Source organism: Bolinopsis microptera, chromosome 4 (assembly GCF_026151205.1).
Source record: "Bolinopsis microptera isolate Bmic1 chromosome 4, MBARI_Bmic_1.0, whole genome shotgun sequence".
In the NCBI taxonomy this organism is placed as follows: Eukaryota; Metazoa; Ctenophora; class Tentaculata; order Lobata; family Bolinopsidae; genus Bolinopsis; species Bolinopsis microptera.
The window spans coordinates 5,428,457-5,449,938 of record NC_087075.1 but is presented as its reverse complement, the minus strand read 5'-3'; the positions used below and the strand labels follow the sequence as shown (position 1 = coordinate 5,449,938).

The window sequence follows — 21,482 nt, the reverse complement described above, 5'->3', positions numbered from 1 at the left end:
CGGGTCAACGTTCTCGGTGCAGAGCCTCCTACATGCCCTGGCTATTGAATCACAAGCGTCTGAGGAGGATTTTCCGAACGACTTTGAGCACAATATCCTCCTCCAGGTGTCGCTGTCAAGGCCACTGGGCCCGCACGCTCCTTTCGTGATTTTTGCGGCTTTGTAGACCAGTTCGGCGTCGATGTTTTCGAAGATGACAGGTTCGACGATGGGCACCTTATCCTTTTTGAGTACTCCAGTTGCTAGTGGGGCTGCGTCAGGATGTTTGGTTTTCAGTTTTTTGACAACTTCGGGACTGATTTCCAGGGGTTGTGAGTTGTTGTTTGTTATCCATCTCAGAGCTGCCGCAACCTTGCCCTGTAGCATCAGTCGTGTGAAAACTTTGGCAACATGGGTTTGGTTCTTCTGCTGTGTGTTTTGGGGTATTCTCTTCTGTATAGCCTCACATTCCGACAAGAGCTTTTTGAACTTTCCTGCTTTCCATTTCTCCAAACGTTCTCCGAGGTATTTGATATGATCTCGATTTTTTGAGGTTTTCGAAGGTTTTTGGAGCATTGTTGCAGTAAATACGTTAAGAGCGAGAAATGATATTGATTCCATCGATGTTTTGTTGATCCAAAGGTCAAGCAGTCGAGTTATTTCTCCGATAAATGCTTTGCCGAGGGTACCTGATGGGATCTTGAAGATGTTACGTTTCCAACTGATTATTCTGTTGTACATCACGTGGAGTTGGTCTGTAATTTCCTGTCCTTTGAAGCTACCCCAGGAGATTGTTGCTGGAATTTCCTTTGCTGGTTGAAAAACTGGTAATGACTGATCTTCGGTGACTTCACTCTTCTGAACATTGTTTTGAGTTACTGATGTTGTGTAGTCTAAGGTGTTCGTTTGTTCCTGACCCAAACCGCTGAAGGGTGCACGTATTAAAGTTGGCAGATCTGTTGTTCTTGGTGTAAGTAGGCTATGAGTGTTTTCGTTGAGGTGACAGGACAGGGCTGGCATCTGAGGTACTTGATTTGAATTTTCCATTTTCTTGGAGTTTGAGAGCTGATTCCTACAAGGGGCTAGCTGGAGCGTGAAACACTTCCTAGCTGCACTGATTGTCTGGTAATGAGTTGATTACTTGGGATAACGTACAGTGACTGACCAGTAAATTGATTAGAACTGATACTTTCGGTGGTTTGAGTAACAGGGTGACTTCGAGGGAAAGGGTAATGTCGCTAATCGACAGGAGCTACGGAAATAAAACGAAACGAAAACTTGGCACATTATGGAGGACATACTATGTTTCTAAGATAAACATATATCTCTGCGGCTATTTCTATCCTCAGGATGCCAGATAATGTGAGAAAAAAAAACACTTCAGTTTATATTGGTCGTTCGCTTTTCTTATTCTGATTCATTCACGGCCGATTTCATTCTCGGCAACCCAATTTTGGGTTTTGGTTGAAAACTATTTCCAATGGAATTGAACATGAAATAATTTAAGTTTAACTACATGTATATTGTATAGTGTCAGTGACAAATAAAAGTGTCAATGCAATGCAAACATTTATATGTGCCATTAATTTACGAGTCTCAACATATCTGGAACAAACATTGAACGGGTTACTGAGGCACGGTTTCTGGGTGTTATAATTGATGAGAAACTAACATGGTGTAAACATATCACAGCGGTAAGATTAAAAATGAGTAGGTACATAGGCATCATGTTCAAATTAAAACGACATCTGCCCCTAAAAGTGCGACTACAACTCTACCATAGTTTTATTGAGGCACATGTTAACTACTGCTCGTTAGCCTGGGGATTCGCGGCAAAATGTCACATTGAGACATTATTCCGTAAACAAAAGCAAGGAATGCGGATGGTTATGCCAGGATATGTAAATTACTTTTACAAAGACGGCAAATTGCCAGCTCACACCAGAGAAGCATTCTGCAAATTTGAGATTTTGACAATACACGGCATCATCGTAAAGAATGCGCTTACATTAATGCACCGCATGAAGCACTTTCCTAACACAGTACCTGTATCAATTAGAAATTTGTTTCCAGTTAACATACCCACGCATGGTTCAAATCATGAGAACAGTAGCGAATGGCTAGATACGTACAATAACCGATGTTTCAAAGCATCCATCTTTTTTAAAGGACCTTTACTAGCTCTAACAGACACCAACAAGAACATCACGTCCCTACCTAGCTTATTTTCAATAAATATTTACAAATCGAACGCAAAACGCGTGCTTCTTGAGCAACAGTCAACACTAGCTAACTCAGAGGACAGCTGGCCAGAATTTCTGCTACACAACGTACCTGGTTTGAGGAAGTCCAATAGATGAGGGATGATTGAGTAATACAGCGACCAATAATCGCTAAATCATGACATCATATCATAACATAACATAACATAGGACGACAGCAAACACACAATAAACGAGCAGTAATAAACAACGTTCGCTTAATGGACTGACATATTTCAGCATATTTTTCACTGCCAAAGCGCTGATAACAGCAAGCCTTACCCCACTCCGCGCGGCTTTTTAATGCACAAAATCTTAAAGATAATTCTCGCGATAAAATTTTCATCGTCACGCTTGAAAATTTCTAGAAATTAGAATAGCCGTATATTATAACAAACTATAGCAAGCAGAATTAAAAGATAAAAGGTTCTGGGACTTAAGTGGTACAAATAAAATGAAAGGCATGCTGATGCTAATCATGCTTACGTACTGTAAATGTAATGTGTCGAGAGTTTTTTTTTTTTAAATTTTTACTATTTGACAAAATAATTGATTTTTTTAGTGTGAGTGTGATTTCAACTTTGAGTTTGAAAATATTTTGAAACGACTTTCGATATTATTGATTATTATATTATATTTAATAAACTGTCTCAAAGCCCTTAGAGGTGGCTCTATACAGGTCTTTACAACAACAACGAGAGGGCCACCAAAATGTTTGTCGAAATAATTTTTGGGAACTAAGAGTAAAATAAGAAACTTTCTAATAGTAATTGTGGTACGAGAGAGCATATTATTATAAACAAATTAATTCTATCAAAATTCTTGTTACTGGGCGGCGCTCGGCCTATCAATTGTTATTCCAATATATATTCAACCTGTTTATGAACAGAGAGGTCCCCAGGTAAAATTCGTGGGGAGATATAATTAAATTTCTCAATCGTTATGTGGTAGTTGGTATGGTACCCTGATAATGACTTGTAATTTATACTTATACTTAAACCCATGTCTATACTGGAGCTACGCGTTTCCAAGAAAGCTTGATTACTTGATTCAATCATTATTCAATTCCCCGTAAAACAAAAATAATTCCTCCTTTCCCACCTCTAGATACCTCGCAATGTTCACATGTAATAGCAGATAATTCAGGGGTGTAGGAATGATTTTCTGTGCGCCACAGTCAGAATTTCAAAGGTTTTATAAATTTCAATACTATAGTAGTAGTATCGTGCAGTTAAAGTTTGCCGAAGGCAAACATTTTTGAACATTTTGCTCGTGCAAAACGCCTGGAAGCAATTTGGCAATACTAATAGAGACATTTTTGAACTATGCTTACACTGTACACCATTAAAATATTCTCTACAAATAATATAACACTATACTAGTTCTACTAGTATATGATGTTTTCAAGGGTCACTTGGCGGAAAAGTCACCGAAATTATGGCACTCAACAACATAGTTCATGAGTTAGTCCCCGCCAACATGACAAACTTGTTCCAGCCTCTAGATATTACGGTAAATCGTGTTGCCAAGGACATTGTCGAATCCGACGTTGTTATAGTTCATATAACTCAGGGGAGGTAATGAAACAGTGCTAGGAAAGCCCCACGTGATGTTAAGGTAAACCCAAAGTTGTCTAAGATAAAACCACTTCACGCCGAATGGCTTGTAAAAGTTAACACTGAAATGCAGGACCGGGGGGCGGGGTAGTTTGATAAAAAAGGTTTCCATAAAGCTAGAAACCACATATGCTTTAAGCATGGACTATTCTATGCACGAAAACCCATTTGATGAAGATGATATGTGATATTAGACACTGATCATGTACACATATTTTAACATTTTTAATGCTTAACGACTGCTTTTCTTACTTACTGTATAAGTATTAAAAATGGATTTAAAATCATTTGCTGAAATTAAAAAAACGTCAAAAAATTGAAAAAAATTCGGATTTTTGATGGTTTTGAATGCCTTCGAGCGTTCATATTAATGTCCGTTCATAATTATGTCCGTTCATGTAATGTCCGTCCAAATTAGGTCCGATAAGGTAGTCACCAGTATGCCAGAATTGAGAATGCCGTATATTGTATATAATTATATGTTTCGTTTATTATTTCTAGCCACGAATGAACCGAGGAACAATCCTTTAGTCACATTCGTGAGTCCACAATTTTACGTAGGTTCGTATTGTTAGACCTCCATGCAACTGCTTCTGGACGGCTCAAATATTTATAAATATTACAAGAGCTACCATGTACCACATTAGTCAGCTTCACTAAGCTTGTAGCTGGTGAATACTATGGAATACTGTAGAGTGCAGTATTTGTCAGATGATTAGTCACCGTTGGGAATGAGGTGCCTCAGATTTGTACCTATAAGAGGAGTTGTAAGATAATGACAAACCATGTCTACAGGATGATAACACCGTCACTCTTTAACTAACTAGTCTTAAAGTTCGTCCTCTCAACTCATTTTCTGTTTTCACAAGAACAATGATGAGCTCTCTTGCATACTAATGCACCAACAAGAAACCTAAAGAAAGGATTCCGATTAGTGTAGAGGGGTCCGGACTCTACGGCGTAAGACTTTACAGCGGGTTAGGGTTAGGCCTAGGGTTCCGGTAAGTGTTAGAGTCTTACGCGTAGAGTCCCGGACCCGCGTAGATCTGACCACGTACTGACATGTGAACAACTGCACATGCGACATGGGTAACTTAGCTTGTTAGTGGTTTATATTTATAACAGCACAGTCTTTCAACTTCTTTAATTTGACGAATTGCTTTGCTTGGAAACTTTTAGTAAATAAAAGCCGATCCGGCGATTTTTTAAATTTGTCCTTTAAAACTTGACCCAAATTCACAATCTTCTACATTCCCTGTCTCTTGTCCTTTCTGTTCGAATTTTTTTCTAGTGGCCAGTGTAATCGCCTATGATTATACATAGTTCTAATTTTGGCCTCAGTATTACCAGTGTCCTATTCTGTGACAGATATGATATCTCATGGAAGTATTGATGACAGGACTTATTCCCATATTTTATCAGTTTTAGAACCACAATCTGCTTTGGACCAATTAATGCATAATCAAAATTTTACCTCTAGAATGAAGGTCAAATAACGCCCGATAAGATATAGTTCTGTTAGCAGTATGTTTATCATGTTCCTGACAAGCCTTCTAGTCCAGTCTATAATTGGTGTAGGTAAGTCAATATCGAATCCTCTAGACCTAGTCAAACATTTTACTGTACAGTTTAAACTGCGTCAGAATTGTTAAACCTACTTATACAGCTGTTATATTAATATAGCTGTGACCTATTTCTTACCCAAAAATCCACATAATATGCAGATACGTGATTATAAGTGACACATCACACAATGCGCTCAGCTCATATCGTAACCACATTATCACACCCAGATTGGACAGGGTGGACAGAGTGGCAGGAGATAACAATCAGAGACGACTGGATGGACATAACACCTGTAGATGGATATCTATTTTCTGTGCAGACTGATATCGTGGGTGACACAACTGGTATACGTTTCGGTTTATTTCTAAAGCATGGCCATGAGTATTATAGTGATTACGGTACTTTAATCACCATCAACATCCCTGCAAATTCAAGTAAGACTATAAATTATAACTCCCAGCAGTCCTTCCAATTGTGGTTCAGAAAGTAACCCTCTGTTTGCTGTATCGGAATTAGTAACGCTCAGATTGTTGTGTACGAAAGCTATTTAATTTTATCCTCAGATGGCATACTGCTGGTGGCTATACGAGGTTGCTCCGTGGAAAATAACATCCCCTTCAGTAACTTAATATCTGGATCTAGTACTATGGACTGGTACTTTTACAAAACAGCCGAAGAGTTTCAAGTGTGGTGTCAAGGGAAAATGGTAAGTGTTAAAATATGGTATGGAAACTTTATCACAATATGATTTCATCAAAGTATGATTTGCAAACATTATCAAAATATGATATGCAGCCATTTTCAAATATATGAATTCATTCAACCGTCGGGAATTAGGTTATAGACTATAGACATTTTCAACTATATAGCTCTCATCACGATTTATCATTATTCTTACTATAAATCATAAATATTTTTCAATAATTTTCCTAACTCGCTTTCTCCAGTACCACAGCCAAAAGTTTGCCTGACGCAGCAGATCCTGATGGCTGCATTGCAAACATGTCCCCTGATATGACCAAGGTCAGATTCAAAGATGCTACTTATGATGCAAGCGAAGAAAATAAGACACCTAAAGAAAAGAGGAGGAGCCTATTGATCCAGGTTAGTAACTAATATAAAAGAGAACAAATTGCACTTCTGTAAGTACTAAGTTAAAGTAGTGGGCCAGGTTTAAACTAATTATACTAGAGACTTAGCTCCTTGACCCCCGTGCTATATGGCCCATCTCGTTCGTAAATAGTACCCACAAAGCAGTGTAGTGGGGGAACTGGGACAGAGAAAGGAATGTGGATAAGAAATAGTGCATGTACAGTAAAACATAAAAACCCCATTTACTGCACCGTACTATTTACTGCACCGTACCATTTGGCATTTACTGCACCATTTTACTGCACCATACCTTTTATTGCACCGTACATTTTTCCTTTCCTTGTTTAAAATGTAGCTCACTAGAAATCCGCACATTGAAATGCAGCTGTACTCGCGGAAATTTGAAATTAGTTATATAATAATTTCTCTTCATCATCTAGCTCCCGTTCTGTAAAAACCCATTATAAAATAAAGATGTAATACTGTTCAAAGAAAAACGATTATCATTCTGCATTCATTTAACTTTCAAGTAAATATAACGAAACCACAACTTTATCAAAATTAATTCAGTTACAACCACTCTGCTATTATAAATGGTCTAAAAATGAATAACTTACATACTTTTGGACTTTTAATAATGTAGAATTCATGAAGTTAAACAAACTCGTAATTCTATTTAGTAAGGTTTTATCCTAATTTTAAAATCCTTCAAGAAAAATGATATTGGATATATGGCTAAATTATTTAATTATTAATTATATGGCTTGATAAGCAAGCGACAATACGAATAATTTCGTAAAATTGTTATCTTTTTATGTCTAGATTTTCCCGACAAAAATCGTAAACATTAAAGTTGGCTGTTGGCACAGTCTCAAAAATAAAAAAGAAAGTGATAAAATTATAAAAAATAAGAAAAGTAACTGTATTCAACGAATGAAAGACAACTGAACTAATTCTTAAGCAAAGGAGGGGACACATCCATAAAAAGCTGTAAATTGAATTGAAATTCTGAATGCGGATAGAAAATCGTCGTTCTATGGCCCATCCAATATAATCCCAAAATATTTCTACATAGGGGCCAGAAATATGCTGAGATCTTAGTCTGAAAAATAGTTGAGTATTTACAACAGATAATTGTCCGAAGATTTCAATATCAAAGTTTACTAACTACAAAGTACATACACATATAAAAATCACACTAAGTACACCAAAAAAAACCCGTACATAATACAAAACCATTAACTTTTCATTTACATTCCAACCAACAATAATGATACTATTATTATACTGACAAGCTCATAAGTATAAGTGACACATTCTGCATCATTACCACGTCAAATAAACCATCAATTACCAAATAATCAACCAAATTACATTGAATAACCAAATCAATAAAAGTGAGCGACACTGTGAGCAAGCAATGGACATGGCTGTATCAGTGTCATCCTTATACTCTCGTGCCAGTATGTGCAGAATCTGACCGCTCAGCCATCATCGTCTGTTTTTACCTATACCACATCGCCTGAAACCACAGATAAACACAAACCTAATCAAAATCGTTATGAGTGAACATTGAGGTTTTTTTTGGGGTGTTTGGAGACTCTGTCAAATAAACGATAATTTGATTCAAAAACCCTCAACGGGAGATTAAGTGGAGCGCAAACAAGTTGGAACCACTCACTGTAGTGAAGATGCTCACAGTGTGTGGGAGGAATTGTTATCCTCACTTCAGTCCTCTGTGTCGATAGCAAGGTGAAACAGGGGTTAGGAAAATCGTACTGCGTATTCTAAGTGAGCTAGGGAATATTGGTCACTAAACAGAGGCTAAATAAGTAGGTTGGTGGAATGGGTAGGTGTGTAGTATATTATGACGCAGATTTATCAAGTGATTCATATGTATATATTTAGTGGGGTGTTTATATGAAGACGGTGAAATTTTGTGAAAATACTCTAAGGTTGAATGGGATGGGTGCGAGGCGGATTTTTTTTTTGAAACGGTACATGATGGGAAAGGTGTAATATTGTATTGTACTGGATATTAATAGTGTATTTGTGGGAATAACATTTAAGTGGTAATGGGTGGGTAATTAATATGGGTAAGGGAAATGTATAGGAGTGGAATAGTGTTCTTGAGTGTATGAATAGTGTATAGGTGGTGGTCAGCGAGGCGGACGGGGTAATGGGAGGTCAGATAATTAGGAGTGTGTAATGTGGGAAAGGAAAGTAGTGGTTGATTTTTTGGTTTGTGTTAGTGTTGGTTTTGGGAGATTGGTGGGAGAGCGCGAGAGAGGGGAGTGGCCTGGTGTGAGATTGATCTGAGCGTATGTGTGTCTCTCGTTAGATAGTGGGGAGTTTTATAGAGTAGAAGTGGAATATTTATGGAATTCTCTCTTATTAAAGATTATGTTTAAGTGGTGGGTTACAAAGGGTTGAGTACTCTACTCTAGATCGAGAGATGGGATTGTCTGGTGGAAAGGTGGTGTTGTTTTATGGAGGTATGTTATGTAGTATGTGAGGTTGTTGATGTGGATGGGAGGGTTTGTGTGGTTAATGGGGGAAGTAGGGGTATTGGTGGGGGTGTGGGTTGTTTTGGTGTTGATAATTTATTTGTTATGGGGTGTGTGGGTTGGTTGTGTGCGTATGTGAGGTATTTGAGTGGAGCAGTTTAATTTGGGGGGAAGGTTTTTTGTAGTGAGGAAGGGATACAGTCAGGAGATGGGGACTGAAGGTTATGGTGGGTAGGGAGATGATTGTAATATAGTGTAGTGAGTAGATTGATGGTGAATATGAGGTGTTGAGAGGATGTGTGTGTGTATGGGTGGGGGGGGTAGGGTGGGGTTATGGTGGGGGGTTGGTTGGGGTGGTGGGGTAGGGGGGGGGGGTTAGGTGGGGGTAGTTGGGTGTTTGGTTGGGGTTGGGTGTTGGGTAGTGAGGTTAGTGTTGAGTGTGTGGGATATGTGTATTTGTTGGTTTGGGGGTTTTGGTGGTTGGTTATTTTTTTTGTTGTTGGGGGAGTGGTGGTTGGAATGGGGATGTGGGGTGTGGAAGGTGTGGGTGGTGGAATGTGTGTTTGTAGTGGGGTGGGGGTTGTTGGGGTTGTGGGGTGTGATGGGGGGGGTTGGTGGGGGGGGTTGTGGTGGTTGGGGGGTTGGGTTGGGGTTAGGGAGGGGTTTTTGGGTGGGTTTTGGTTTGTTTTGTGTTGTTTTGATGGGTGATTTGTGTGGTTGGGGGGGTTGGGGGGGGTGTGTGGGGTTTGTGTGGGGTGGTTTTGTGTGTTGTGTTTTGTGTTGTGGGGGTGTGTGGGGGTTTTGGGGGGTTTGGTGATTGGTGTTGGTTTTGTTATTTAGTTTGGGTGGGGTATTGGTTTGTTTTGGGAGATTGGAGTTAGTATAGAGATATCTCTATATTGTGGGTTGGGTTTTTGGTGGGGGGTGGGGGTGGTGGTGGGGGGGGTTGGTGTGTGTTGGGGGTTTAATATGTGTTTTATCTATATATAGTGTGTGGTGATCTATATGATATGGTTATATGTAGTAGTATGATATTTAGGATATATATATATATATATCAAGTCATATATTGTTTTACTCTTTGTTTTATCTTAATATCTATGGTGTGATAGGTGTTTGGTTTTTGTGGGGATGTTGGGGTGTGTTGGTTGTTTGGGGGATATATATTGTTATATATATATATATCTCTTAGGGTGGGTTTATATGCGTTGGATAATATATAGATTGTGATCTGGATATATTTTATATTGGTTTGGTTTTGTTTTGGTTGAGAGTATTTTCAAAGGGGTATGGAAGTAGTTATGGTGAAAGGAAGAGTGGGTTGTGTGGTATGTTTAAAGAATTGTTGGGGATTGATGTTGTTGTAGGTTATATGGTGATGGGTTGGTGGGTGTGGTAGAGTTGTGAGTAGGATATGACGTAGGGAGTTTTTGTGTTTTGAGTTAAATTGGTGTTGTTTTGTGTTATGTTTTAGTAGATGAAAGATGTTTTTCTTAAATGTGATGGTATTTAAATATTGGTGGGGGCAGCTAGAGTACTTTTCTCTCACTCTCTATGTGTATATCTTTTCTATCTCTCTCTCACTTTATTAGATATGGGAGAGGATGGTAAGTAGTAGGAATCTATTATTCTATAATTATTGTTTGCGTCCAAGCCCAAACTAGAATCCTTTAAGCTTCTTGTCCATTTGTATGTGTTCTAGTGTTAGCAACATCTGGTTCGATAATTTGTGAATTATACCGTCTCTAAGAGATCATTCACTTATCAGGGAGGATGGGGGAAGTGGTAAACAATCCCTAAAAGTGTGTGATAACGATGAGAACAACACCTTGTCTTAGATCGTCACCCTCCTTGTAGATTATCCCAAAGTTCAGTTTATATGTTGGATCCTGGGAAAAAGATGATAATTCTAACTTTCTAAATTTTTTTATTATCGTAAAGTTAAACGTGATGCATGTTGCCGGATATCTTTTAAACATAACAGAATTTCTGACCCCAACGTTCAACATTGTGAATATTGGCCACAAGCTCGTACCAAGTCTTCGGAACAAACAAGAAACAAGAAACACAAAATCACAAGATAAGACTTAGCTAACCTGATTGGTAAACTTCATCAACATGGGCCTCATGCTGCTATCAAATATCTTCGTCTTCTCCACCAGAATGTCTTTTGTCCTTTGTCGAGGATCTGTCAAGTTTTGGAATCCACAGAATGTTTTGTTAACTGCCGGGGAGTTCAGGGTAGACTTTATCTGAAAATAGGGAGGTTATTTTTGGGAAAATAGGGAGGTTTTTAAGAGAGAGGCTGGACCTAGTTGGCCCACAAGAGGATATTATCATTAATAGGAAGGTTGTAATTTTTAATGTTAGCCTAAACCGCTTCTTTATTACCTGACTTACGATCAGATTATGAAGATGTAGGATAATGTAGGATCGGATAATGAAGGTGCTCAAATTTATAACTATTTAGACGAAGTTTAACAAACGACCTTCCTGATACATTATAATTTAATGTTCTCTAACAACGGGAGATTGTTTCCAGTGGTTCTGTTTGCGAGATCCTTTGTTCCTTCATGACAAGTCAAGAGTTTTCTAATTTAAGTAATTACAGTTCCTGCTTCAACCATAGAATATGGGACCCCCTTATATAAAACGTCGGAGATAACAGTCCTTCACCCTTGTACAAATGTTATAGTACACATCACAGTGCAATTAACCTCTGGATGGTAATTACGAGAGTAACGCTAGGTGTATAAAGTCAGTGATCATGCTCTGGAGTCATGTAATTGTGTAAATTTGAGTTAAACCGTATGTTTAATCATAGTTCAGGTTGAAGACTGTTTTACAACCACCCCCTTGCGTTCAATCCCCATCCTTGACGCGTGAGTATGATAATATAGAGTTTCACTTGTGGTTTTATCAGATTTAAGTGCGTAGTCTATAACACGCAGTGATAAGCTATAGGACTTTATTCAAACCACTCACTCCCTGCGCTGTATTAAGTAAGCAGCTCTCTCACGCTGCGACCTTGTATAAGATCATTGTGTTAAACGTTATTCTGAAAACTGTGCCCGCTCTCGGGTGAGTAACTTAGGGATTGGTCACATATTCTTCAGGCGAGTAACTTAGGGATTGTTCACATATTCTTCGGGTGAGTAACTTAGGGATTGCTCACATATTCTTCAGGCGAGTAACTTAGGGATTGGTCACATATTCTTCAGGCGAGTAACTTAGGGATTGGTCACATATTCTTCGGGCGAGTAACTTAGGGATTGTTCACATATTCTTCAGGCGAGTAACTTAGGGATTGTTCACATATTCTTCGGGCGAGTAACTTATGGATTGTTCACATATTCTTCAGGCGAGTAACTTAGGGATTGTTCACATATTCTTCAGGCGAGTAACTTAGGGATTGTTCACATATTCTTCGGGCGAGTAACTTAGGGATTGGTCACATATTCTTCGGGTGAGTAACTCAGGGATTGGTCACACATTCTTCGGGTGAGTAACTTAGGGATTGGTCACATATTCTTCGGGCGGGTAACTAAGGTATTGGCAGGGGTGTAGGAATGATTTTCTTCATGGGGGGGCCAAATTCTAAATATTTTTTGGCGCTTCGCGCCACAGCATAAATTTTTTGGCGCTTCGCACCAAAGCCTTAATTTCGGGGGCCTCACGACAAATCGCGATTTTTTTTCAGTTCTCCACGTCATATTGCGCATTTTCCTTTAAATCTGAGGACCAAATATCACGTTTTCTATAATTAGTATATGAAACCAATCAGTGTCACTTCCACAACCTTCCAAATGTAGGTACTTCAAAAAAACCGAAAAAAATATTTTTGGCTCATAATGATCAGGGTAGCATGAAACATGAACAAAAGTAGTTTCCAAGAAAACTTTGAAAATTTTTGACTTACAAAATTTTCGGTCCGAGTCATTCTCGATACGTACCTCTGAAAGCAGAGCTCCCGCTTATGAGCTCGTATCGCGAAGGGGAGGCCTGCCTTCCGAGATCGCATTACAAAGTGGAACCATCGAGTCCAAATTCGTATATCGAACTTCGAAAACAAAAATTTTCGGGAAAATTGTTTTTCCAAAAATTTTTAGTAACCTAAATTAAAAAGTTGGCCCTTTTTGGCCCCTTGCCCAGATTTCATGGGGGGGCGATGGCCCCCCCTGCCCCCCCGCTTCCTACACCCCTGGGGATTGGTCACATATTCTTCAGGCGAGTAACTTAGGGATTGGTCACATATTCTTCAGGCGAGTAACTTAGGGATCGGTCACATATTCTTCGGGCGAGTAACTTAGGGATTGGTCACATATTCTTCAGGCGGGTAACTTAGAGATTGTTCGCATATTCTTCGGGCGAGTAACTTAGGGATCGTTTACATATTCTTCGGGCGATTAACTAAGGGATTGTTCACATAATCTTCGGGCGAGTAACTTAAGGATTGTTCACATATTCTTCGGGCGAGTAACTTAGGGATTGTTCACATATTCTTCAGGCAAGTAACTTAGGGATTGTTCACATATTACGCAAGCCATTCTCTGACCATGTTAAACTCCCCCTCCCCTCTCTCAGCTACTTAACACAAAGCTATTATGTGGAAATAACCCGTAAGCTTCTCCAAGCCCCTACCCCTTAACCGGCTTACTTATGCTGGCAGTCTTGTAGTCACGTGACACACGTATTAATGTGTCACGTGACATAGTAAATTAGTTATACGTGCGTCACGTGACATGAGGGTTGCCGCGAGGCCCAAAAGAGCGTGCTTTTGGTATAAATCTGCATTTTGTGATATTGTAGCTTAGCCATCTGGGCAGTGCGTTGTGCTAAAAGGAGGTTACTGATCGTTGTTTTGTTTCAAGCACTGGCCCTTTAAACCGAATGCACTCAGTGCAGCCTAACATAGCTTTCTAACATCCACATTGCTTCGCTCGGATTACAGATGCCATATCAAAAGCCAGAAAGCTACAGAGACACGTTTTTGGCAAAGTTATACAGCCTGAGCCCCAATAATATGTGGTATTTAGCCCGAAATATGGTGAAATGGTATACTATGTCACAATCCGTAGGACGGGTTTGCACTTAGAGATTAGGAACCACATCAGTCACATCAAAATGTATAATTATTTGATGATTTCGTGCATTTGCATTGAATTGATAGAGCACAGATTGATGAAAACGAAAGGAAATATTTATCTCATGAAAATGGGATTTATCATTTACGTTTACACTTTTTACTGTGTATAACTATAATGATGTAACGTCTCTGTTTGTCGAATCGGCAGTTTCGTCTTGGATTGCACTGTTCCGAATAGACTCTCCTCTCAAATCTATCGGTTCTGAAGTCTTGAGTCTCCAGTCTGGTTGTTTCAAAATTAGTTCATTTTCACGTAAATGCGTTTAGATCCTCATTTTCCTATTTTCCGTAGCTCATGTAGAAAGTTGAAAGTTTAGCCAATGAACGTGTGGGAACACCTTGGCCTTGATCGCTCTTCTGTTAGCCGGCAGAAGTTTCTTACGAGAGTAAGGAATGTTAGGCTGATCTTGTGTGTGACTCTTCTCCTTAGGGGAGTGGCTGCTGATAATCCTTTAAGTTCAAGTCAAGATGCCGATGATGAAAATGAAGGTAAGAGCTATTAAATTGTTACTGGTTTCAAATCCACCATGCTAAAAAAGGTAAATAGGTACCAGTATACACTGAAAATGAAGCGTTCTCCCCCATCGAGAAAATGGACGTAGTTCTTGTTAATGTCAAAATAAAAATGTAAACATATAAGGGCTATTGTAATAAAGGAATCAGTTGGCTGCTTTACAGGTTGGAGAGCAGTACCATCTAAAAATGATCGTAACGATCCTAAACGCTTTGACATGAACAGTGGAAATCTACAAATCAAAACAAAGAGCACTGCTTCGAGTAATAAGGTGCGCGTAGTCGTACATTTCTACGACGGAACAGAATATAATAATAACGTTCAACGCGTAGGTACAGTCACCCTCGGTGACTGTCAAAGTCAAAGACACTGCGGAATTCATTATAACCTCCCCTCGTCCCTACTTACTAAAGGCACAATATTGGAGATATCGGAACACCCAGGAGTACCCAGGATTAGAGTTCAATGTAACGGAGATAAAGTGCTGGATATCACGCTGTCAAATGAATGTGATCAAAGTGGATGGCGCGAGTTCTGGAGTAGAGACGTGAAGCATATAAGGTTCGGTCACCAGGACACAGCATCTAAATTCTACAGACAAACCACAGCAACAGGTTATCATTCTTGTTTACTTAATAATCATTTTTTGTCTCAATTGATCAGGTAAGCTAGATTATATGTATATCCACATACTCTAGACTCTAGTAGCAGGGAGGGGTTGAGTGTGCACTTCGACGTACAGAGTTTTTTATACTGAATCGGGGGGCCCCCACAGGGTTGGGACTAGCGACACATTATGTCCCCCTCGGTGTTTTGAGTTACCAATCACAGTGCTGGCAAGCACGACCGGTGCATTTATTGTGGGTATACTATGTACCCCCTTTACTATTATACCCCCTTTACTATTATACCCCCTTTGGTACACGTTACAAGCCTCTTTCGTGCACGCGAAGCGTGCACTCCGGCCAGAGGCGGCGGCCGAAGGCCGCCGCCTCCGGCAGGAGTTTTTCAGGCATTAAGACTCTTCGGAAGTCGTTCAGCAGATTCATTTTAGTTCAAAACATTCTAATTTGATGTCAAAGATGACAGGAATAAAAAATAGTTATGTTGAGATTTTTAAGAAATTTGCATAAAATACTCGCCAGCACTGTTATACGAAATTCGGTAAAAAACCCAAAATCGCCATATTCAGGTGCCTTAAAAACCATGTTAAAATCGAGTTAGAGATCTGAAATTTTTCAGGGCGTCTAGACGTTGGACCAAATCGACTGCAAAAAAAGTTTCAGGTTTCAGGAACATCGGGAAGTGGGTTTTCTAGAACCCCTGTTTTACGACAGATTGTCGTGATATCACAGTGCTGGCAAGCACGACCGTTGCATTTATTGTGGGTATACTATGTTCCCCATTTACTATAAAGCTATAATACCCCCTTTACTATTATACCCCCTTTACTATTATACCCCTTTACTATTATACCCCCTTTGGTAGTGTTTTTAGTTCAAAACATTCTAATTTGATGTCAAAGATGACAGGAATAAAAAATAGTTATGTTGAGATTTTTAAGAAATTTGCATAAAATAGTCGCCAGCACTGTTATACGAAATTCGGTAAAAAACCCAAAATCGCCATATTCAGGTGCCTTAAAAACCATGTTAAAATTGAGTTAGAGATGTGAAATTTTTCAGGGCGTCTAGACGTTGACCAAATCGACTGCAAAAAAAATTTCAGGTTTCAGGAGCATCGGGAAATGGGTTTTCTAGAACCCCTGTTTTACGACAGATTGTCGGGACATATACAGATATACATACAGATATACATATATATTCAGGGATAGACGCTTTGCCAGTCAATTGTAGCCTGTATTTAAGTGTCCATAGATTTAAAAGTATAAAAGATTTTACCAAAACCCATAATCATGGGTAGAGTGGACCGCTGCCAGTGTCTCTCTTTCCCAAACAAAAGGAAATGATATTAATTTGATTGACCGTTCTGAAATGCAAAATGATACCGAGAATGAATCGGTCGCTCGCTTTTCCCCCACAGATGCCTTTGGGTAGTTCTTCTTAATCTATTACAATTGTAAATGAATGGGAAAGCGAGGGACCGATTTCATTCTCGGTATCATTTTGCATTTGAGAACGGTCAATCAAATTAATATCATTTCCTTTTGTTTGGGAAAGAGAGACACTGGCAGCGGTCACTCTACCCATGATTATGGGTTTTGGTAAAATATCATCTCTTTTTGATTATAATGTCAGGGTACTTTATAACGTCGAAATACAAACTGATATCTTCATTAATATTAATAAGGAGGAAGTTTCCACGATTTAGAAATTTGTCCTTTAAAAACATTTCCTTGTGTTTAGGTAAGCATATCGGTCGATCACTGACTGAATATGCCACTTTATACTCATTCAAGTTGGCATTAAATTCATATATAATGACATTAAAAAGCCAGAATTTGTTGGAAATCACGAATGAGCAAAATTCTCACTTTTCGCACGTGCAAACTTTGAGCGGACGTTGCGTGCGCATCCAATATTGAATCGCTGTAAATTTTTGCGTGTAATTGTTTTATATATAGCTTGATAAGCATGCAAAGTTTCAAAGTATTTCAAGAAGAACTGTAATCACAACGGCACTCTAAAGTTGACAGAAAATGACGAAAACAGCAATTTTCAGTGATTTTAGCAATTTTCTATCAATTTGGGCGTGTCCCCACGTGTGCAACTTTTCGATTTTCAACTTTAAAACTAGCCTAATGCACAATTTATACCTATAGGAAGCAGAACTGAGCTCCACAACCCAAGGCATGGCCCAACACCAGAGAATACTAAATCGCAAAATTGACGTTTTTATAAAATAATTCTTCAAAAAAGCACAAACTTCAATCACGAATATCTTTATGAAGGAGCAAGCTAGAAAAACTTTCCGGTAGATTTTCAGAATGCTTGAACAATTATCTAAGATGAAAAATTCCTCAGATTTTGAATTAAATTACTTTTTAATGGTGTAAAATCATTTTTAAAAGTTATTACTTTGTCAAAAATCAAGTTTTAAAAACGGTTAACTTGATGACGTCATCAAGGGGTGTTCATGACGTCAAATAATTTGTTTATACAATGTAAACTAAAGTGTAAACAATTATTTTCAAGACCTGTGGTCGGAAATTGCTGTATCTTTTATACTTTTGAATCTATGGACAATTAAAAACAGGCTACATTTGACTGGCAAAGCGTCTATCCCTGAATATATGTATATATATATGTATGTATCACGACAATCTATCGTAAAACAGGGGTTCTAGAAAACCCATTTCCCGATGATCCTGAGACCTGAAACTTTTTTTGCAGTCGATTTGGTCAGCGTCTAGACGCTCTGAAAAATTTCAGATCTCTAACTCGATTTTAACATGGTTATTAAGGCTCCTGAATATGGCAATTTTGGGTTTTTTACCGAATTTCGTATAACAGTGCTGGCGAGTATTTTATGCAAATTTCTTAAAAATCTCAACATAACTATTTTTTATTCCTGTCATCTTTGACATCAAATTAGAATGTTTTGAACTAAAATTAAATCTGCTGAACGACTTCCGATGAGTCTTAATGCCTGAAAAACTCCTGCCGGAGGCGGCGGCCTTCGGCCGCCTCCTCCGGCCGGAGTGCACGCTTCGCGTGCACGAAGGAGGCTTGTAACGTGTACCAAAGGGGGTATAATAGTAAAGGGGGTATAATAGTAAAGGGGGTACATAGTATACCCACAATAAATGCACCGGTCGTGCTTGCCAGCACTGTGATACAGCCATTTCCGACCACAGGTCTTGCAAACAATTGTTTACACCTTAGTTTACATTGTATACATAAATTATTTGACGTCATAAACACCCCTTGATGACGTCATCAAGTTAACCGTTTTTAAAACTTGATTTTTGACAAAGTAATAACTTTAAAAATTAATTTTAAACCATTAAGGAGTAATTTTATTCAAAATCTGAGGAAATTTTCACCTTAGATAATTGTTCAAGCATTCTGAAAATCTACCGGAAAGTTTTTCTAGCTTGCTCCTTCATAAAGATATTCGTCATTGAAGTTTGTGCTTTTTTGAAGAATTATTTTATAAAAACGTCAATTTTGCGATTTAGTATTCTCTGGTGTTGGGCCATGCCTTGGGTTGTGGAGCTCAGTTCTGCTTTCTATAGGTATAAATTGTGCATTAGGCTAGTTTTAAAGTTGAAAATCGAAAAGTTGCACACGTTGGGACACGCCCAAATTGATAGAAAATTGCTAAAATCACTGAAAATTACTGTTTTCGCCATTTTCTGTCAACTTTAGAGTGCCGTTGTGATTACAGTTCTTCTTGAAATACTTTGAAACTTTGCATGCTTATCAAGCTATATATAAAACAATTACATGCAAAAATTTACTGCGATTTGATATTAGATGCGCACGCAACGTCCGCTCAAAGTTTGCACGTGCGAAAGGTGAGAATTTTGCTCATTCGTGATTTCCAACAAATTCTGCTTTGCCACGACAGTTTAATGTCATTATATATGAATTTAATGCCAACTTGAATGAGTATTAAGTGGCATATTCAGTCAGTGATCGACCGATATGCTTCCCTAAACACAAGGAAATGTTTTTAAAGGAAAAATTTCGAAATCGTTGAAACTTCCTCCTTATTAATGAAGATATCAGTTTATATTTCGACTTTATAAAGTACCCTGACATTATAATCAAAAAGAGATGATATTTTACCAAAACCCATAATCATGGGTAGAGTGGACCGCTGCCAGTGTCTCTCTTTCCCAAACAAAAGGAAATGATATTAATTTGATTGACCGTTCTCAAATTCAAAATGATACCGAGAATGAAATCGGTCGCTCGCTTTTCCCATTCATTTACAATTGTAATAGATTAAGAAGAACTACCCAAAGGCAGCTGTACTCGGCAATGAAGATTCAATAAACTTCAGCTTGTTCAATAAGTAATAACTACCACCCTTGTCTCTTACCCCGAAATACTAGGTATCTACCCGAACGCAACCCAAAGATATTTTTACAGCATCTGATTGATGTAATCAATCGAAACTTATATATACAATTCGTAAGCCGTAATGGGAAAAGCGAGCGACCGATTTCATTCTCGGTATCATTTTGCATTTGAGAACGGTCAATCAAATTAATATCATTTCCTTTTGTTTGGGAAAGAGAGACACTGGCAGCGGTCCACTCTACCCATGATTATGGGTTTTGGTAAAATTACCTATTTATATTAAACATTAGGCGCATAGATGGGAAATCTGTATCTCAGCTTCTGAAGGTCTTAGAGACTCAAACTTTGGCTTATAATGACCACAATGCACATGTATATATTGACACTGTAAAGGTCACAAAGGCCCAAAATGCTTAATTTTGGAAAAAATCCAGAAAAACTGATTTTCACCGGGGCGAGAGTGAAAAAAATCTACTCTGTAGTACGGAAAAAAAGTATTGAGACTCATTAACGCGGAACTTCGTACACTTTCGCGCGTTACGAATCTCTGTAGACCCATTTAATTAGTTTAATGGCTTGAGGTAGGGGTGTTATGATATGAGGCGTGATATGATATGAGGAGCGCGGCCCATTAACAATAAAAGTTCAATCGTTGTTTATGCGCAAAAAATTCGCATTGGATTCGATCATAGGTTCCTACACAAGGTCATTTCTCAATTCCCATTCATTTTGCTCCTGATAGTGATATATGAATCTACCGATTTGTTACTGAATTAGAGGAACTGTTCCGTTTCATTGTCAGTACGGTTTCTTCCTAATTAAAATTTAGAATAGACATAGAGTTACTGTTTAAAATAACAATTCTATTGTTTACTTTTATAAGCTGTAATTTGACATTTGTTATTGTTTCTTCAAGACACCCTGTTCGATTTGACACCCTGTTTGATTTGACCTTATTAACTTTTTGCTCTTTGTGCACACCCCTTTTTCTTCGTGTTAAACTGCTTTTTTATAGAAGGTAATTGAAATGGAGTACGCAGTTTGGTGTCTACAACGTTTCTAGAAACCAGGTCTTTTGTAAGGTCATTCTGGATCAGAATTGATAAGATACGCAATTTCTATCAGTAGTCCCAACCCTAGGCAGGGGGGAAATTTTTAAATTACCCTCAGGCGCAAATATATGACTTTTGTATCTCGGCTTCTGAACGTTGTAGGGGCCTCTGTTTTAGCTCAAACTAACTGCAAAGGCCACATTTACAAACAAGCTATAAGGCAACATAGGGTTTATAGTGCTTAGTTTTAGATATATTCATTAAAAACTGTTTTAACTTCCGTGCATCCTAAAATAGTAACACATGTACTTAATTTTGGTATCCCGGGCTAAAAAGTCTTACAGACACTTTACTTGCAGCACAGCAAAATGTTCAGTATGAAAACATTCAGATAATTTTTATGCCTATGGAGCAACACAATTCAGTTACAGAAGCTCCTTTTCCAGCTATCTTATCTTATCCCCAAATGTATACATCTAACCATCTCCCGGGTTACTTGAAACTACTTCAATCCCCAAATTTGTACATGAACATCTAACTATCTCGTTATATCTACCACAAGTTGGGCTCTCTCCAGTACCTTACCTCTCTCCCTTATCCTGTTGCTTTGTTCTCTAGTGACAATTCAATTGTTCTTTGGCTCCAGAGGTACCCTCGACCCCATATCTTCGATTTTAGTATGTCCAGCTGCTTCAAGTTTATTCCCCGTCTCGTGTCATCGTTTTTTAGATTCAGACAAATATTTTGGTTTCTCTATT

At 38.5% G+C, this 21,482-nt stretch overlaps 1 protein-coding gene across 1 annotated transcript in view; it reads right to left on the bottom strand.

Moving 5' to 3' along the window:
• Positions 1 to 10,781: 10,781 nt before the first annotated feature.
• The window catches only part of LOC134813997 (phosphatidylinositol 4,5-bisphosphate 3-kinase catalytic subunit beta isoform-like), an 83,969-nt gene continuing 73,268 nt past the window's right edge, over positions 10,782 to 21,482 (bottom strand). The window contains exons 17-18 of the mRNA XM_063821955.1: positions 11,118 to 11,273; positions 10,782 to 10,910 (exon numbers count right to left, since the gene is read on the bottom strand). Of these exons, the coding sequence (XP_063678025.1) occupies positions 10,818 to 10,910; positions 11,118 to 11,273 (249 nt within the window). The 3' untranslated portion in view covers positions 10,782 to 10,817. The remainder of the gene's footprint in view (positions 10,911 to 11,117; positions 11,274 to 21,482) is intronic.